This window comes from Leopardus geoffroyi, chromosome B3 (assembly GCF_018350155.1).
Source record: "Leopardus geoffroyi isolate Oge1 chromosome B3, O.geoffroyi_Oge1_pat1.0, whole genome shotgun sequence".
In the NCBI taxonomy this organism is placed as follows: Eukaryota; Metazoa; Chordata; class Mammalia; order Carnivora; family Felidae; genus Leopardus; species Leopardus geoffroyi.
Window position 1 is genome coordinate 98,628,660 of NC_059337.1, and position 19,350 is coordinate 98,648,009.

At 41.2% G+C, this 19,350-nt stretch overlaps 1 protein-coding gene across 1 annotated transcript in view; it reads right to left on the reverse strand.

Moving 5' to 3' along the window:
• NIN (ninein) overlaps positions 1-19,350 on the reverse strand; it is an 86,594-nt gene that overhangs the window by 32,235 nt on the left and 35,009 nt on the right. The window contains exons 4-14 of the mRNA XM_045450833.1: positions 16,415-16,454; positions 14,963-15,153; positions 10,706-10,852; positions 10,066-10,233; positions 9,438-9,574; positions 8,990-9,130; positions 8,577-8,751; positions 5,759-5,869; positions 5,281-5,370; positions 2,435-2,573; positions 458-579 (exon numbers count right to left, since the gene is read on the reverse strand). Coding sequence (XP_045306789.1) covers positions 458-579; positions 2,435-2,573; positions 5,281-5,370; positions 5,759-5,869; positions 8,577-8,751; positions 8,990-9,130; positions 9,438-9,574; positions 10,066-10,233; positions 10,706-10,852; positions 14,963-15,153; positions 16,415-16,454 — 1,461 coding nt within the window. The remainder of the gene's footprint in view (positions 1-457; positions 580-2,434; positions 2,574-5,280; positions 5,371-5,758; positions 5,870-8,576; positions 8,752-8,989; positions 9,131-9,437; positions 9,575-10,065; positions 10,234-10,705; positions 10,853-14,962; positions 15,154-16,414; positions 16,455-19,350) is intronic.

Sequence of the window (19,350 nt, forward strand, 5' to 3'; positions counted from 1 at the left end):
GGAGAAACTCTCTCCTAGGAGGAAAAGGCCTCATGCTCAGCCTACAAAACCATCCTGAGCAAAGGGGGGTTTGGTAGCCACCAGACACAAGAGGAAATGTATAAAAAGTGATGCTCTATGGGGCGCTTGGGTGGCTCAGTCAGTTAAGCGTCCTTCAGCTCAGGTCATGATCTCACGGTTCATGAGTTCGACCCTCGCATCGAGCTCTGTGCTGACAGCTCAGAGCCTGGAGCCTGATTCAGATTCACATTCCTTTGTGTGTGTGTGTGTGTGTGTGTGTGTGTCTCTCTCTCTCTCTGCCCCTGCCCCGCTTGTGCTCTCTCTCTCAAAAATAAACATTAAAAAAAAAATTTTTTTTAAAGGGATGCTCCATGAAGTAAAAAGAATTAAGTATGTCCTACAAGCCAAAGCTTGCCAGAGCTCAAAGAAATGAGAGAACAGAATAAGAAGGACTTACTTTATCTTCAAGCTCCAGTCTTAAGCGACATAAGTCCCTGTGATGTTGTTCTTTCATCTGCTCAATGACCAGCTCTGCCTCGATGCTCATAGTCAATGGATTGCATTCTTCAGAACCAAGCCCTGAAAACACACGGGATCTAGTGACCCTCCAGCAGGCTCTTTCAATAACACAACTGGCCTCTGAGGAAGGAACGTCCAGTTAAAGGAATAAATCTCAGCCTCAATTACCACTGATGAGATCTACTAGGAAACCATCGATGCCAAGAGGTTTCTTGCTTTCAAGCATTATGGAAAACAAGAAAAAAATGAAGGTGAACAGGCAATACAGTAAGATTCTTTCAAGTACAGACTGTACCAAACCTTCACAGAATTCATCTTTTTGAAGAGTAGGTGGGGTTAGGTATGGAAACTGTGGTTTAAATGTGACCTTCTAAAATGAAAATGCTGGGAAATGAGGTAGTTTGATTAAACCAATCAGCTTTCTATCCATCCAAAAAATACTATGGTGACAAACGAGCAGAGGGGCAAAGTGGCAGAAGATGCCTGGAGGCGTTAACTTCATGGGTCAAGACAGCGAACCCACCCCTCAATGACAGAAGATTGAGTATTATGATATTAATTTCCTATAGTGCAAGTGGAGCCCTATTTTAAATTATCAGCTAAAATTTTAAAAATAGGGCATAGGTTAGGAACCTGGATATAGGCAGTTTGGGAGAAAAATTCTCAAGTCATTCATATGAGTTCACTTCTGCAACCATCCCTGATGATGACAGGGAAGGAGGCTGAAATGTGAAGCATAAATTGGAGACTGAGCTTGTACACAGACAAAACGATCATGTCTAATACTATGTGGGAATCTCTTAAGGCAGGGGATTCAAAAAAGTTTCTCACATGGGGTCCATAGGCAGATAGGAGAAAGGGCATGTCTAGCATCTGAGATGAAGTCTTGCCTTGGGCTTTCTTTCCGTATATTCTTTCTTTTCCAGTTGGCATATCCCCAACTGAGAAGTGATAGTTGGGATATGGACCACCCCAGCACGGCACAGCTTCGCATGCCCATGAGGAGAACCCCCAAAACTATGGAAAAAGTCCAGAGAAGCTTCTGAGATGCATCATACACCATCAGTTGGGTTCCATCCTCACACTACAGTAAGGCTACTGACCACATACTTAGAATCACAGGAAAGGTCTTAAGCCCTCTCCCCATCCCCTCCCAAATCCCTTATTTATTCTAGAATAAACAGGTAAGGAGAGGAATAAACAATCCTTGTAAGAACCTGTACTTGCATAGCAGTGGGGAAGACCGTAACAGAAAAATTTATTATGAGCCCTTTGTGAAATTCAAACTCCACACACTGAGGAAAGAGGCAGAATGCCAGGAGGGAGGAAAAAAGCTGATGAAAAAGTAGCAGCGTTCCCAAACAACTCTGCCTTCCAACTTTCCCACTCAAAGTCCTCCTCAAAGGCACAGGCAACCAACACTTATTTAACTTCTTAGTTGTTTTACAGAGGCAATGCCGATGTTTAACACAGACAGCGTAAGAAAACCAAATTCTGGTTTCTGGTTGGCCTGTTCTCCAAAATGATCATCATACCAGTGAGGCACTGCTTAAGAAAGGGAGCACTCAGCAACAGCTCAGTGTCTGAATTGTAACACTCCCAAGCCCTGGATTCTCAGACCTGTGGCCAATTTCTTTTGTTTGTTTTTTTAAACAAAGCAAATATCCTTGGGGTTTGATTTTTCCATTCCTTTGTTGATACATATAAAAATCAGAAAGAAATATTCTCATAAAGACTCTAAGGATAAATGAAGAAAACAGACCACAAGCGAAATAGCTCAAGAAAATAGTACTGCCCAGGTTGTTTTTTAAATTTTTGTTGGTTGCCAAAGTTGTGCAATTTTATATTCAATCATGGCCATAAAAGCAAAAACCAAAGGCAGAGCCTCTGAAAAGATGATGTCTGAATGGCTTACCCTGGTCAGGCTCAATGCAACCACTGTTAACCTCAAGTTCTTCTGACTCTGAGTTCTTTAAGGGAAGTCTCAACACTTTGCCTTGTGTGCGAAATTCCTCCAGCTCAGACTGGAGTTCATCCACTTGGTCTTGTAATACCTGGAGTTTAGAAACAAACACAAGCCTTTTTTTTCCTTTTTTAGTTCGTTTACTTTAAATGTTTATTTTTCAGAGAGAGGGAGTGGGAGAGGGGCAGAGAGGGGGACAGATGATCTGAAGCAGGCTCTGTGCTAACAGCAGAGAGCCTGATGTGGGGCTCAATCCCATAAACCATGAGATCATCACCTGAGCCGAAATCAAGAGTTGGACACTTAACCAACTGAGCCACCCAGGCACTCCATAAAAACCAAAAACCACTACAAGTCTTATACATGACAGCAAAAGCACAAGCAACAAAAGAAAAAAGATAAACTGGACATCACTAAACCAAAACCTTTTTATTTTGAAGCGTATCATGAAAGTAAGAAGACAACCCACAGAATAGGACGATAGCTTTTGCAAATTACATGGTCTGATAAGGGACTTCTAACTAGAGTATACAAGGAACTATTACAACTCAATAATAAAAAGACAATCCATTTAAAAATTAGGCAAAGGATCTGAATAGACCTTCCTGGAAAAGGAGATATGCAGGGGCACCTGGGTGGCTCAGTCAGCTGGTTAAGCATCCAACTCTTGACTTCGGTTCAGGTATGATCTTGTGGTTCGTGAGTTCAGGCCCTGCATCAGGCTCTGCGCTGACAACACAAAGCCTGCTTGGGATTCTCTCTCTCCCTCTCTCTCTGCCCCTACCCCATTCATGCTCTCTCTCTCAAAATAAATAAGCTTAAAAAAAAAAAAAAGGAGATATATTCTGAGAAGCCCTTGAAGAGATACTCAAAATCATTAGTCATCAGGGAAATGCAAATAAAAAACACAGTGAGGCACCACTTCATAACCCCTAGGGATGGGTCGACTCCAGAAGACAGCAAAAACAACTGGTGTCAATGATGTACAGAAATTGGAACTCTCGTACTGGTAGGAAGTAAAATGGAGCAAACCCCTTGGGAAAAGTTTGGCAGTTCCTCCAAAAGTTAAACATGCAGTGATCATATGACCCAGCAGTTCCACCCCCAGACATATACCAAAGAGAAATGAAAACATATCCACATAAAAACTTATGCACAGATGTTCACAGCAGCATTATTCATAACAGTCAGACTAACCCCAATGTTCATCAACTAATGAATGGATAAATAAAATGTGGTATGGCCATAAAATGGAATATAATGTAGCAGTGAAAAGAAAGGAAGTCAGCAGTGCCCGGGTAGCTCAGTTGGTGAAGCATCAGATTTGTGATTTTGGCTCAGGTCATGATCTTGCAATTCATGAGTTCAAGCCCTGCATCGGGCTCTGCACAGACCGTGCAGAGCCTGCTTGGGATTCTGTCTCCCTCTCTCTGCCCCTCCCCTGCTTGCTTTCTCTCTGTCAAAATAAATAAAACTAAAAAACTGAAAAAAGGAAGGAAGGAAGGAAGGAAGGAAGGAAGGAAGGAAGGAAGGAAGGAAGGAAGGAAGGAAAGAAACCACTGATACTCACTACAACATGGATGAACCTTGAAAACACTATGGGAAGTGAAGGAGGTCAGCCACAAAGGACCACATAGTGTAGGATTCCACTTATATGAAGTGTAAAGGATAGGCAAGTCTCCAGAGACAAAAAAGGTGGATTATTAGTTGCCTAGGGGGAGATTACAGCTAAGTGGAGTGGGAGTTTCTTTCTGGGGTGATGAAAACGTTCTAAGATCAACTATGGTAGTGATTGTACAATTCTGTGAATATACTAAAAGACACTGAATTGTACACTCTAAATGGTGAACTATGTGGGTGAATGGTGTATAATCTGTTTAAGAATATAATGGAATGGATTTGGGGAGGTAGAGATGAAAGATTTTACTAATGAAATCCTAACTTTTAAGAACTATAAGGAAAACACCTCTACTTGATTAGAGCTGAGAGCCAAAACTTAATTGTAAAAGTGGCATTAATGTTTCATCTCTTTTCTCAAAATGTGCACGTATATTTCCTGCGAAGGCAGGCTGTGGGCAACCTCATAAGAAAGTGATTGTTTTCCTCATTTCTGCACAAATACAATTTACATCTAAAGTAGTCAGAACTCAGTTATACCTACCTTGTTAAAATCAACAAGTTTTTGTGATTCAAGAAGGGAAAAAAATCCCAAATTCCTAAGTTTAGGAGAGTTAAAAAAAAATCAAAGATGCCCATTATTTATAAAAATGTTTTTGTCTCTTCTGGTATGAATTTGTAATTATTAGTAGCTAAAGCCCTGAGTGGTTTCTGCCTCATCTGCATTTTGTAAACATTTTGCATTTTGTCTTCCTCTCTCTCTCAAAAATAAACATTAAAAAAAAATGCTCATTTTGGAATAAGCACATGAACATGACCACGTATTTCTCTACCTGGAATAAAACTACTATATTCTCCCCTAAGCACTAGCAATTTCTGACCTAGCTAAAACAGACTTAAATGCAGTTTGCATGATTCCCTAATATTCTGGGTACTAAATAATAACATATAACGTTTGGGCTAAGTGCTTTCTATGTTCCAGGCTCTGTTCTAAGCACTTTACATATATTCACTCATTAATTCTTCACAACCTACTGAGCAGGTACTCTTATTTTTACCATGTTATAGATGAGGAACTGAGGAACCCACAGATTAAGTAACATGCTTATGGTCACTAGTAAATGGTGAAGTGGGATTTGAACCCAGGCCCTCCTGGACTTAATTTCTCTTTAGTCACTTACCCTGCACTGCTGCTCATATTCGTTTCTCATCTGTGTCAGCCTCTCCTCTTGCAGAAAGAATTCAGCACTGCTAGGATCCAGGTCACCAAACTAGAAAAGGACAAGGACACAGCTTTCATTTGCCCCAAGTGTCCGTCTTGGACCTTTAACCCACCAAAGGCCTCAGTTTCTGGTGTTCACCCAGAGTATGGTCTCTTGAGTATGAAAGGAATGTGACATTTATGCAGAACATTACCAACTGGATGATGGGAGAACATTCTAGAGTGATGTGTTCAACTAAGGCAGGGGTCATTTCTCAGTATACGCAATGTTTCCCTTGTATCCAATCTCTGAAATTAGATCCCTGTAAAACTGACGGCTTACTTTAGCCATCTAAATACTTCCCTAACAGAAATTTACTTGGTGGCATTGCTTCTGCTCTTTTGAGTAAACTACACTTTGGGCTGCATATCAGGAGATCAAATTCAAACAGATTTACCTTTTCTGCTAACACATTTTCCAAATTTCGCTGAAGTCTATTTGTCAGATTCTCATACTCTGCCAACTTCTCTGCATTTTCCAGAAGCTCATTTTCTAGACGACTGTTTTCCTGAAGCAATTTGGGGAAAGTAAATGGGCACAGATTAAAAATTAGCAAACTGTTGTACCATTTTATATGAAGCATAAATTCATGCTCTAGACAGAGAAAATTTGCTCAGCTTGAAACTTTCAGTAGATTACAGAAGACAAAAGTAAAGATTAAAAAATTGGTATTTATCTTATAACCCAAAAGTTTGCCCCCTTTCTTTGATCCTACAGAAGTATGCTAATACGGTAGCTGCTAGCAGACACATGCATATATTAAGCACTTGAAACATGTATAGTACAAATAGAGATGTACTCTAAGTATGTAAAATACTCAGTAGATTTTGAAAAGTTAGTGCAAAGCTATAAAATGGCTCAATAATAATTTTTGTATATGGATTAGGAGTCTAAATAATGTTTTGGAGATACTGGATTAAATAAAATGATTCCAATTAAATTCACCTGTTTCTTTTTATGCAGCCATTTGAAAATTTGAAGTTACATATACGGTTTGCATCGTATTTCTCTCCAATAGCATTGGAATGTAGTATTTAATGACACGGAAAAACATTCTCAACACATTGTTACAATTGGCTGCAGGCTACCTATCAGCAAAAGAGAACTCAGGAAAAAACATAAAAAGGTAGAATAACTAGGGGAGCCTGGGTGGCTCAGTTGGTTGATCGCCCGCCACTCTCGACTTCAGCTCAGGTCATGATCTCATGGTTCATGAGTTTGAGCTCCACGTCGAGCTCTTCACTGACAGTGTGGGGCCTGCTTGGGATTCTCTCTCTCCCTCTCTCTGTCTGCCCCTTCCCCATTTATGTCCGCTCTCTCTCTTGAAATAAACTTAAAAAAAAAAACTAAAATTAATATCATTTATTAAAGATATAGTTTGTTGATATTTACTTTACAATCTTATTTTGGCTTAATGATGTAAAAGCTGCACATACAAGTTTTTCATAACTTGTATATTGAAATTATTATAATAACACATGAACAGAAGTCCACAAATGGTGGGTTTTTTTCTGTATATATAAAACTTGTTGGAGAGATTTCCACCCACATTTGTTTAAAAAAATAAAACTACACAGACATGCATTTTGACATATGTTCCATTCCAGTGTTAAAGGCTGATTGGAAGAACATTATTTTCAAAGCGTTATTTTGCCAGAAGAATATAAAGCCAGTATATTTTTAATACATTCTAGTTCACACTCTCACATAGCAATATGGAATGAAAAAGAGTATGCTTGAAGAATTTTTTCCTAAAAAAAAAACAAAAAAAACACTTTCTCCCAAAATGCCGGTGCTAGAACTCTAAGCTTTCAAAGCATGTCTAAATTTAGATGTCAAAACAGGAGCAATCTCTGTGGTGTACTGGGCCTGTTCTGGTGCTCTGGAAACTAACAAATCAGATTCTGTTACTGACCATAGGGAAAACACAATCTGGACAGTGGGGAGGGAGACAGATGTAGACACAATTATCTGTGATGCGCTATCTTCCGTCAAGAAAAAAGGAAGCATAATGGGAATGAGAGTCATGTGGTCTGCAGTGTTGGCAAAAGCAGTGAAGGAGCATAAAAACCCACTGAGAAACTGTGAGATCTGATGGCAGGTGCGGTCGGATTAAGGGCATGGCTCAGGGGGTTGCTGGCAGGACCTGAGGGTGGAAAAGTATAAGGACAAGTGCCCTTCCAAGGGCCTTCAGTGCTACCATGCTGTACTTTTACACAGGGTAACAGCACGTTCTTCACTAAGTTCTTTAGTGTTCTTGAGTAATGTAACTCTAGTGGCCATATGGAGGCTGGATGGATGGAAGAAAAGATGCACATAAGTCAGCTGAAATTCTGAACCTGTTCAGAGCCTGCAGAAATGGAGGAAGGGGATAAATCTGAGAGACGTTTCAGAGCACCAACAGGACTTAGAGACTAATGAGTGGGGATGACTGAGGGTTTTAGCTCCTGTGACACCTCATGGTAATGACACAGATTAAGGAGAAAATTCAGAAAAAGAGGCGATTTGATGGTTAGGGTGGGAGAGTTAGCTCAGTTTTTGATGTGTGGACTTTCAGGAACAACAGTTAATATACTACGCGTACTTATTTCCTTTTACACGCTGCATATGCAGCATCTCATTTAGTCCCCATATTAAATATGCTATGAGGCAGATATTACAATGGTGCCCATTTTGTACATTAGGAAACAGGTCTGGATAACGTGATCGAGGTTTTCCGGTAAGTAGTGGTATCCAGAATGGAAGTAGGCTGCACCGTATCAGAGTCCAGTGAAGAGAAGGATCGTTTCCTCTACTGAGACACGAGAAAAGAGGAGAGGATGTATAAGGCAAAAGACATATTTGGAAGCAAAGAAACAAAGCTGACGACCTGTGTGTGGCAGGAGACCATGCCATCTGCTCAGAATCGGGTGGGGGACAGGGAAGAGAGAAGTCATCAACCAGGTGCCAAAGAGCCCTAATGACTCAGTGCAACTACAAGGGGTGAGAAGAACAAGATCTGCTGATTGACACCGCAGGCACACCAGAAGCCTGGACACTCCTGCAATCTAGATCCCAGCAGGGGCTCTGTCACGTCTGGGTCATGACCCAGAAGGACAAATATACGGGAATCCTGGGACTGCGCCCTGGGCAGACCTGCCCTCTTTCCAGAGCTGTGGTCTTCCATGTGGCGTTCCCAGCAGGGACACGGACCAGAGAACTAAGAGGATGACTACCTTTAAAGAGAGGGCAAGGCGGTCCCGGATGTAGTTCTCTTCCGTTTTTGCCTTTTCAATTTCCTGCTCAAGTTCCAAGCGCTGCTTGCCCACCTGTTGCAGGATCTGTTCTCTCTCCTTTCGGAGTTCATTCTTTAAGGCTGCTATTCGCTCCTTGTACTCTTCATCCAGTTTCCTGTGAGGAGGAAAGACCAATAAGCTGCCAGTAAGACCCTCAGAGGTCCTTATGCAGACCCACCAAAAATGGAAACACAGAGTCCTAGAGATGGAAATATCTACTGGGTCCTGCTTTCCTTAAGGCTCGACCACACCTGCGTCCCTCCAGCCAGGTGTGGCTGAGCAGGCAGGCAGGCTGAGCCCCACCACCCTGGCCATTGTGGTGGGAAAGAGGGCCCTGGCCCCGCCAGTCCCACCTGAGGTTGTACTCATTGCGCCGCTCGATGGCTGCATGGTGATCGTCCACCTCAGAAGCCATTAGAGACTTGAGCTTCTCAGCTTTGTCCAGATCTGACCGTAGCTTCTCTTTCTCTCTGACCACTTGATCAACTCGCTCCCTTGAAAGAGAAATAGACCAAGTTAAAGGGAAACCATCTCTAAGCGACAGGTGGACCCAAAAAAGTTCTCCTCTGGCTTGCTTCAGTACAAAAACAAAACCAAGGCAACCAAAACCCTTCCAAAATAAACACTTCCACAGCTCCCTTCAGAAGCCTACATGCAAATCTAAGCGTTACTTAATTTTCACAATAGTGAGATGATAGGAGATTAGCTCCATTTGCATACAGAATGTGTCACAGGCCTCTAAAGGACTTGCTGGGCAGGCAGGAAAGGGAATAGGGCGGGTGGACCTTCCAAGCAACTCACAGCAAATGACGGATCTCAGCCTTAAAGCTGGCCAGAGCTGCCTGGTGAATGCCATTCTTGGTGACCAAAAGTTCATTTTCAAGAGCCAGTGTCAATTCTGTCAGGTTGACATTCCCATCAAGGCTGAAATCCAAGGCCTAGAAATCAGAACAAGTTCAAGATAATTACAAGTTCTGTCCTCTAAAGCGGAAGCTGTGAAGGGTATACAAAGCCAGAGAAGTGAATGTACAGTCAAGAAGTTGGGTGATCACATTTCTTTAGTGACTGCTTGGGAACAACCTTCAATTGAATTTCTAAGGAAATCATACATGCTTACGTGCATGTTTAACAAAATATTCTCTAGCGCTGTAAATAAATACAATAGTATAACTCTAATCTTTACCAGCCAGAGATCAGTTAAGAGCATTGCACTTGTCAATAGTTTTGGTGTTAAAAACATGGGAAGTAGTTAGCAACAGACTCCTGGTTAAAGGGGGTAAGAAAAGTTACTTCTTATTTCTGAGAGCTTGTGAACAGAAGAATCATTAAGGATAAATCAAATTAAATCAGATCAAATCAGTTTCAAAAGCTCTGGAATTTTTCAACCCTTCCCCAGTCTGTCATTTCTCTCTCATTTTAGCTACCACACCTTCAGGATCTCCTGGCTGTTCTCAATGCCCTCTTCCTGCCAGGAGTCGAGTATTTTCTCCACTGATGCATAGCCCATCCCATCATCCAGGCAGGAGAAGACCCGAAAGCCAATGGTACTTGTCATTGCTGATGGGGTTGTGGTACGTCGTCCACTCTCATCGAAGGACTGGGAGAAGAAAGAGACTTGAGCAAGGTCAGGCCTTTCAACCAGATATTGACCCAAACTGGTCCGTCCTGACCACACTGAGCAGAAGCCGAGTCTTTCTAACACTATTTAAAAAAAAAAAGTCACGCAGCCCTTTTGATCTTTCTTTCCCAAGGGAGGCAAGAATGCAAAACTTATCAAAAACAGTTGCTCTGGTAGGGAGATCCTTGACATAGCTGAGATGTGTCTTTACTCAACACCAGGTTTCTTTGGACCCACAGCTAACATTAAGGGGCATAATTAGTGGCTTCCCACTCTGTAATTTATGGTCATTTTTCAAACCCAACTTTTCCTTCCCAATGGTTTAGTCTTTCTTCTTTTGCTTCTCTCTTTCTCCTTATTCTTCTTCAAACAACAGATTAATTCATTAGAAACTATTCAAGTGGGTTTTAACTTCTGCTCACAATGAAACCACTTCCTATTTCTCTCTCACCTGCATGGAGAGGTGCCTTTTCAACTGTCTATATGGAGTAGATGCTGATGGTGTGAGGGATTTTCCATTTTTGAATAAGCCATAGAAAAAATCTTCTACACTCATTGTACCATCAGGATCAAGATTATGGAAGACTTCCTCAAGCATCTGGAAAAGAGTAACCATTTACTTTAAATATTTCCCTCAAAATAACACAAGGCCCAAAGTACATTTGTGGCCAATAGAAACTGCCACCACTGTTGACCCCAAGGCTCCAGAAATATAACATGTCCCTTTATTCTCATTTCACTGAATTTATTTTCCTTTTCAGTAATATGTTCTTCCTCCTCCACAAGCTAAGTATAAACATCCATTTTCATAATCCTAGGCAATTTAGCAATTAACTGTTTTCTTTTGTACTCACACTTGTAAAATGGGTAATCTTTTTTTTTTTAATTAAAAAAAATTTTTTAAACATTTATTTATTTTTGAGAGACACAGAGAGATAAGAGGGTAAGCGGGGGAGGGTGCAAAGAGAGAGAGGGAGTCACAGAATCTGAAACAGGTTCCAGGCTCTGAGCTGTGAGCACAGAGCCTGATGCGGGACTCAAACCCACGAACCGTGAGATCATGACCTGAGCTGAAGTGGGATGCTTAACGGACTGAGCCACCCAGGCGCCCCAAATGGGTAATATTTAATGTTGCTACACATTATTCTTATGGATTAAAAAATATAAAGATATAGCTTCCCAGTGTTGTAACAACAGAAATAAGTTTGGACAGTCATTAAACTATTATATTGTGGTGACTCAACACGGTATTTTGTTTATATTGAATTTTTGCAATTGGTATGTTGGCACAGCAGAATTTGGTCTGGGACAGACTGCAATGATCTAAGAGTTTGGGTCTGAAACTCATGACTCGGGATTTAGAGCACTACTTGGAACAGGACTGCATGTATTGGGGTTTGTTTTAATGCTTTAGCACGGGAGAAATGAAGGTTGGATAGGAAAGATTTTGTGTGTGTCCAACAGAAGGGCCCCAAGAGATGTAAAGAGAAGGGAATTTTGCCTGGCTGTTTTGTGCCCTTTAACGGTAATCCAGTAGTCCTCATCATGTAATTGGGGAAGGAGAGACTGGACTGTAGTCCCTTCGGAGCCTTGCCTACAAGACGGTTTGTTCCCTTAGCGCAGTAGAGGAATAGAAAGGATGGATAAAGCGGCATGAGTCACTGACACCACAGAATAGGGAGGAAAGGCAATGAGCTCTTTTTTCCTGGCAGTTGGATTCCTCTATCCTTTGGGGGCTTAAGTTTTTCTATACAGACACCCCTCCATTGTACAGAACAGAAATCGCCTGAGGATCTTTTTAAAATGCAGACTCTGATACAGTTAAATCTGGGGGTGGGGTCTGAGATTCTGAATCTCTAACAAGTTCTCAGGTGATGCCCACAGAGTAAGCAACATATTTAATCTGAAGGCATTAGAGTCTGCAACTGGGTCCATTCTAACAAAGGCCTCTTTGTAACACATCTTCAAAGTTTCAATATCCATTTTGTAAGTCTGGACTATTGCTAGGATTCATCATCTCATAATTGTTGATTTTATTCTTCATGGAAGTGCCTGAGGCATTTATCTCCAATGCTTCTTTCCAATTCACATCCAATAGGAAACATCTGTCTCTATTCTTTTTTTAATACCACTTCCTCTGGTGAGGACTCTGAAACAAGAAACCATTCTAAAGAGTGGAAATCTTTGGAAGAGGAACAGTTTCTAACAGAGAATTATACGGTAAAACCAATGGAAAGGTATTTGGGTGAGATTTTGAGGTCACTAAGATCCCTCAGCAGTTCTGTCTTGTTCTTACCAACCCAAAGAACACTTTCTTAGAGGACTAGGCTCTCGGGATCATCAAACCATAAGTCACGGTAAAATCCAGGTGTGCTGACTGAAGTGAACAATCGTATTTTGGCTCTAACCTTAGCTCCACACTGCTTGGCCTTGTGACCCTGGCCAAATTGATGCACAGCTTCCAGACTGCCTAAAAACCCATCACCTCATTCATTCAAAGTGGAGGAGCAGGTGAGTCCCACCAGTTATTGTACATGGGGGGAGTAGGCGAGTGGTGAATAGAAGGTTGTGGATTCAGAAAAAGGCAGGGTTGGGCTAAATAGAACACAAGTCAAATGGGCAAGTGGGGCACCTCCGCAGTCTGTGCAGGAGCCAGATCCAGAACCCTGAGGACATTCTTACTCCTCACGACACACCAGCCAGGCAGGTCTCTGGATGGTTGATTTCCCAAGGTATACATTGGGACATAATGCACTAGAATAGGGTAACAAACCCAAATACCCAGAGAGGCCAGGAAGGTGATATTAATGAATGAGGCAGGATGGTTTTGAGACACTACAAAGGAGTGCCATTTAAAGCAGGGAACTGAACACACGAGTGCGTGTCCTGTCCAGAGGAGCTAGCCAGCCACTTCTCCTGGCTAGCAAAATGGGAGTCAAATCTTTGGGTTTTTATAAAAATCTGATTTAAAAAAAGTGTAGCAAGAGTTCAATTTTTAAACATTGGGCATACCAAAAGAACAAACAACAAAAGCAAGTCAAAACTTTGGGCCATATTTGGCATGTGCCCTCCCTGCCGTACAGCGGTCCTTGCTTCTGGAAAGCATAGTACGTGAGACAGTGAGTCTAGTTCCCCTTCCTGGTAACGGCAACAAGCAGCAGCGACATCACTTTCTTTATCTAGAAAACGAGGAGATGACTAAATCTAAAATTGCTTTCAGTCATAAAATCCTATGATCCCAAGTTGCTTGTGGATGAGATCATCTTGAACTTTCAGCTCCTCTGTGGTCGAGAGCTAATAGTACAAAGTACTATAGTATTTCATGACTTTTTTTTTTTTTTGGGTGGGGGGAAAAATTAAGTAAAAGCTATACTCAATGAGCAATCTTTTACTCATCCTTGGATGAGAGGAAAATAACTAAATAAGCTACTTCTTTCCCTGCGTTTTAGAAATTCCACCACAGAAGAAAATGCAATTCCCCACAAATGGCTACAGTTTATTCCAAGAATTGTTCTTAGATAAATAATCCAAGTTTGTGCAGTATTGTGCAGTATTTCTTGGCAAAACATCCCAAGGTTCTGCATACTGCACTGGGTTTATAATTTAAGAGGATGAATTTAATGTTACCACTCAACAACACTGGAAAATAAATGACCACTGAGCCATTAAAAAGGTAGTCAATGGGTATATAACAGTCACATATACTACAGAGGAGGAGGAAAAAAATCTCTTCTGCAAATGAGGCTACTTGGTAGCTTTTGATGATAAATCTGTTTTTGGTTTAGGAAAATAATATCATTTATCCCCTGAACAAGCAGGCAGTATGGTTTCAAATAGCATTCTAATCAAAGATTCCCCAAACTACAACTGTAGCCCTAACCTCTGAGCCCCCCCCAGTCCTTATTTTCAGCTCATTGAAAGACATATCTTAGAATTATTTATGTTCTTATATTTTCAAGCACCCAGTCCTGCCAGTTCCCATCTTAACTTTTCAGAAAACATAAAGCTCAGAATTTTACCAAGCAAGAGTCTTTTGGCGGGGGTGGGGTCCTTCAAGATTCTTCTGTATCTTCAAAACCACCAGCCCACCATTTTCCATTTCCTCATGACCAGAATATTGTGATAGCTCCTGGCTGGCTGGTCTCCTAGCCAAAGGCTGTCCGCACACCAATATACCCCATAAAAGCAGCTCAGACCATCCTCAGGATCTAAGTTTTTCTTGTATGTTACTCAATCTGCTGAAGAATGCAGGGTTGATACTGAGATCTCTCCAAAAACCTAAACTCATCAGTCTGGCCTTTGAAATATTCTCCCAATTCAAATCTTCTGAACTCCCTGCATAATCCTTCCTCCAGGTCCTTCTCACAATGTGTTTTGTGAATGCCACTTCTACAGATATATCTGACATGGTGGCCGCACCAAGATGGTTAGTGTCTAGTAATAATGTGGGGTAACATGCTTAGCACAGTGAGGGTCACGTACTATGGGTTAAATGAGTGTCAGCTATTGTCAGGTTTGGGTTTTTTTCCCACAACCCAACACAAGCTTCTTACGAAAGAATCTTCAAGGCTTATCTCCTAGGAAAAAAAGAGAATGGAATCTCTGTAACATGCTGCAGGAAGGCAAAATATGGCTGTTCCTAGCCTGTGACCAGTTCAGATTTCATCATGATTATTATTCCTGAATAAAAATATGATGCAAGGCTTACCTCTCCATCGATATTCTGCAGGCCATACTGCTCACAGATGGAGACCAGCTTCTTTCGGTTCAGGTGACCATCACGGGTGATCCCCAGATCTTCACAAACCTCCTGCAGTTTCTCTTCTATCCAGTCTTGAGGAGCAGAAGACCCACTTTGTGAGGCATTCAAGTCATCTGGGTTCCAAAATCTTAACTGGCCTGAAATAAAAACATATATTGTGCTGTTCCCAAAGGAATTGCAAAGAGAAAGAGCCTGTTCTCAAAGAAAACTGTGCTTTTTGAAAGTAAATATTACAAGAAAGAGACTATAAATGCTGATTCCATCTTGATTTGAATCTGTAGTCCAAATGAAACGGAACCACTGGTTCTTAGGCTGCAACAAGAGCAAACAGGCACATTTTTCTATACCACACGAGAAATATCTCCTGTGCAAGCATACCAAGGTTCTAGTCTGTTTTATTCCAACTGAAAACATGCACAGGCTTAAGGCTTGGATGTAACTGGAAGAGAAGGCTAGTTGAGAACCATTCCAAAGAGATTTATCAGCCCTGCCTCAACTATAGCTACCAGACTTTATCTAATCACCACTTTCTTTCTGGTTTAAGCACTAGAACTGCTTTTACTAAGAAGGAAATGATTTCATAATAAACATCATAAAATAATAAAAGTCTCAGGATTAGCCTGTTTACACATTTAAATATTCTGACCTACAAACAAACCAACTTGAAAGAATAAATGGTTGTAAATTACAAGTTGCTAGTTACATATACATTAAGGATAAATTTTATTTGAAAACGTAAGGATAAAACTCATTTAAAAATCAAAATTTACTTATCCTCTATTATAAATTCTAATTAAACTTTCCACTTACATACGAGAGTTTTATAAAGTCATTACTTAATCATGAGATAATTACTAGGACAGTTTTGTGTGCCTGGAAGAACCTTAAGAGGGTTGAGAAGAGCATTTAGTGCTACCGTTACTATTTATTGAACAAATTAGGTTCATTACTGCTGTGTCTTTCCAGGTTAGAGACATAGAGAACACACAGTAATTACACTTAAGTAGAGTACAGCCAGGGTAGGCTGTGAGGTGGGCTCAAATTCTGTCAGCTGAACCACAGTGCCATCTGCTGGCCCCAGCAGTTCAACACTTAAATAGGTTAATTTGAAAGTTTGCCTAAGAGAGTAATTAACCCATAAGTGAAATTCTACATCTTAGTTGCCATACCTTGTGTGAGGTTAAAATGCTGGGATTTTAAAACTATGAACTTTCCATTGGGAATGGATTTTTTTGTTGTTGCTGTTGTTCTTAACGTTACTTCTTAGAGGGCCTCCAGCATGCAAGGCTGTTTGTTGGGAAGAAGGCTAAGAGATGCAGGAAATGGGGACGTGGAAAGTGCCCTGGGAATGGCAGCCCTTCCTTTCCAGGCAGGCTCCAACACACACACAGTTCCTACCTTCCGCTTCATACTCTTCACTGCGCTGTGTCTTCCAGTGCTAGAGAAGGCAAGAAGAAAAGATTAGTGTGCTTTAGTAAATATTCAGTTTTTCCAGGAAAAACTCTGGGATCATCACCTAAGTCACATGATTCAGAACTTTTCGGGTGGGCCATCCTTAGTCAACCAGCAAATCGAGAAGAGACACCTAAGAAACACCACTTAGCCACCCGCACTATCTCACTAGGGATTTGCCTTTCACATTTGCAAATTCACTTATTCAACAGTTAAACATGTCACAGCCGATAAAACCAAGCCAAAGCAAATATTCAGAATCCATCAACCAACAAAAATTCATACCATGCATTTATGAATCTGTTCTTCAATGTTTATTGGGTGCTAAGTGTTATGATACAACTTCAGGATACAACTATGAACAGAACAGACACATTTCTTGCCTCAAGAAGTTTAAATGTTAATGAAGACATGCAGACAAGAAAACAAAGTATAATATTGTAGTGTATTAAGTGTGATGGAGGGGCGCCTGGGTGGCTCAGTCAGTTCAGCATCCGACTTCAGCTCAGGTCACGATCTCATGTCTCCTGGGTTCAAGCCCTGCGTCAGGCTCTGTGCTGACAGCTTGGAGCCTGAAGCCTGCTTCGGATTCTGTGTCTCCTTCTCTCTCTCTGCCCTTCCCCCACTTGGCATTCTGTCTGTCTCTCTCTCAAAAAATAAATAAGCATTTAAAAATTAATAAAAAAATTAAAAAGCCTATAAAAAGTGTTACGATGTAGAAGTTCAAATACTATGAGGGTATCTAAATAGGATCCTTCAGACTTAGGAGATCTGGGTAGACTTCCTGAAAGAAGCAACATCTAAACTGAGACCTGAAGGGGGAGCAGGAGACAGCCATGTGAAAAGGAAGGAGCAGCTGCTATTTGCTGAAACACAGAGGTAAGAATGAGCCTAGTATGTCTGTGACACAGTGAGGGAGGAGACAGAGATGCAACCCCAAACAGGTGGGCTAGAGAGCTCAAGTTAAAGAAAATACATGTTACCAGTAAATTGCATTAGAAGCAGTGACCATTTTGCCCCTATTGTGCTATGTTACTACTGGTCTTTTTCAGGTCACATCATACATTTTATAGTGTGTGTACTGCATGAAAGCACCCAGCCAAGACACAATCAGAACCAAACTCTGGACATTTGTCCACCAGCCAAGCGCAGCACAGGTCTGCTTCTGGTCAGTGGCAACAAGTAGGTCGCGGTGGCCCTTGGCCAGGCCGTGAGGTGCCTAATCACTCCTGTTGGGAGGTTTTACAACCATGGCAGGAAACCCTGTTGAGGAAAGGTGTATCCCCCTTTCAAAACCTGGCTGCTGTCTCAGCAGAGATCCAACTTGATGAATGAAACTGCTTTCGATAACAAACACCCAGCCCTTTCTCTGTGATGGTTGAACTGTACAAGATGATCTGATTTCCTGGAATCCTCAGTAAACTCAACAGGAAAATAAGCCTGATTAACTCCAGTCTCCAAGAGCTGGCATCCCTATGGCAAACAGTGTACCACCCTAAATTCTTAGATTGAACGTTGACTTTCAGTATACCATTCAAGTTGATATGAGTGGAGGTCCTCTTTCAGGCAACCCAAGCATGTCTTCTTCCACCCCATACTCACTCATGCTGGTCCTCTCCAATTAATTAAAGGACCATTGTATACCAGAATTTCACAGTTCCATATTTTACTTGGAAAGACACTGAAGAGAGCATCAGAGAGTTTCCCCAGTTTCGTCACACTAAACTAAAACTCCAGACTGACAATGCTGAGGTTGATCGTTCGTGCCATGCAGAAGACCTCAAAAAGCCATAACTCCCAATGTACAAGTTCACAACTCATTCAGATTACAACTGAAAGTCACTAATATACATAGTAGTTATGGAAACAGAATTAGGGGACAGTGTGATTTTTGCTTGTTCGTTTGTGATTACAATTTTAGCAGCCCACAGTTCCTCCTAAAGACATATTTCAAACCTAGTGGATATATGAGGCATGGTGGGGGTAAGGAAGGAGCGGTGGGGTAAACAGCCCTCTGTAAATTTTCTTACATTATTATTTCTGGGCGGAGCTCTACTGTTTTCATATAAAATGATTTAAATCAATAAAGCTCCACTAATAAAAGCGTCCTAGCATATTTATTTTCTTACCCACAGAGCAAAGACTTAAATTCTTATACTAATACTACTTTCGCATCTCCAAATTGTGAAAATTCATTCATTATTCAGCATATAATTTGGAAGCACCCTAAAATGGAATCCCTTAAATCTGCTTAAAACAAATAAAATAGGTTTCTATGATCTAAGAACCACTGGTCAAAATAAAACTAAATCACAAGGAGGAAAGGATTTTTAACAGCACAAATGGACAGAACAAAAACAGGAAGAGTATCAATGGGCCCCACCAATAAAGGAAGCCCCGACTGGGACACACAGATGGAAAAATGCAAAAATTCACTAGAGAATTTGAATGGCAGATTTGAACTGGCAGGAAGAAAGAATCAGCAAATTTGAAGACTAGTCAGTTCACATGATCTAGTCTGAGGATCTAAAAGAGAAACACACCTTCAAAACACCCTTGGTAACAATTCCTAAAGTGATGAGGTATGTATAGTTACTTAAAAGTTTATTGCTTACATTTTCTCACTTCTCCATTCATTTTATTTATTTATTTATTTTAATGTTTATTTCTGAGAGAGACAGACAGACAGAGCATGAGCAGGGGAAGGGCAGAGAGGGAGGAAGACAGAATGTGAAGCAGGCTCCAAGCTCTGAGCTGTCAGCACAGAGCCTGATGCGAGGCCATGAAATCACCAACTCTGAGATCATGACCTGAGCTGAAGTCAGACACTCAACCGACTGAGCCACCCAGGAGCCCCTCCATTCATTTAAAAATAGTGAGCA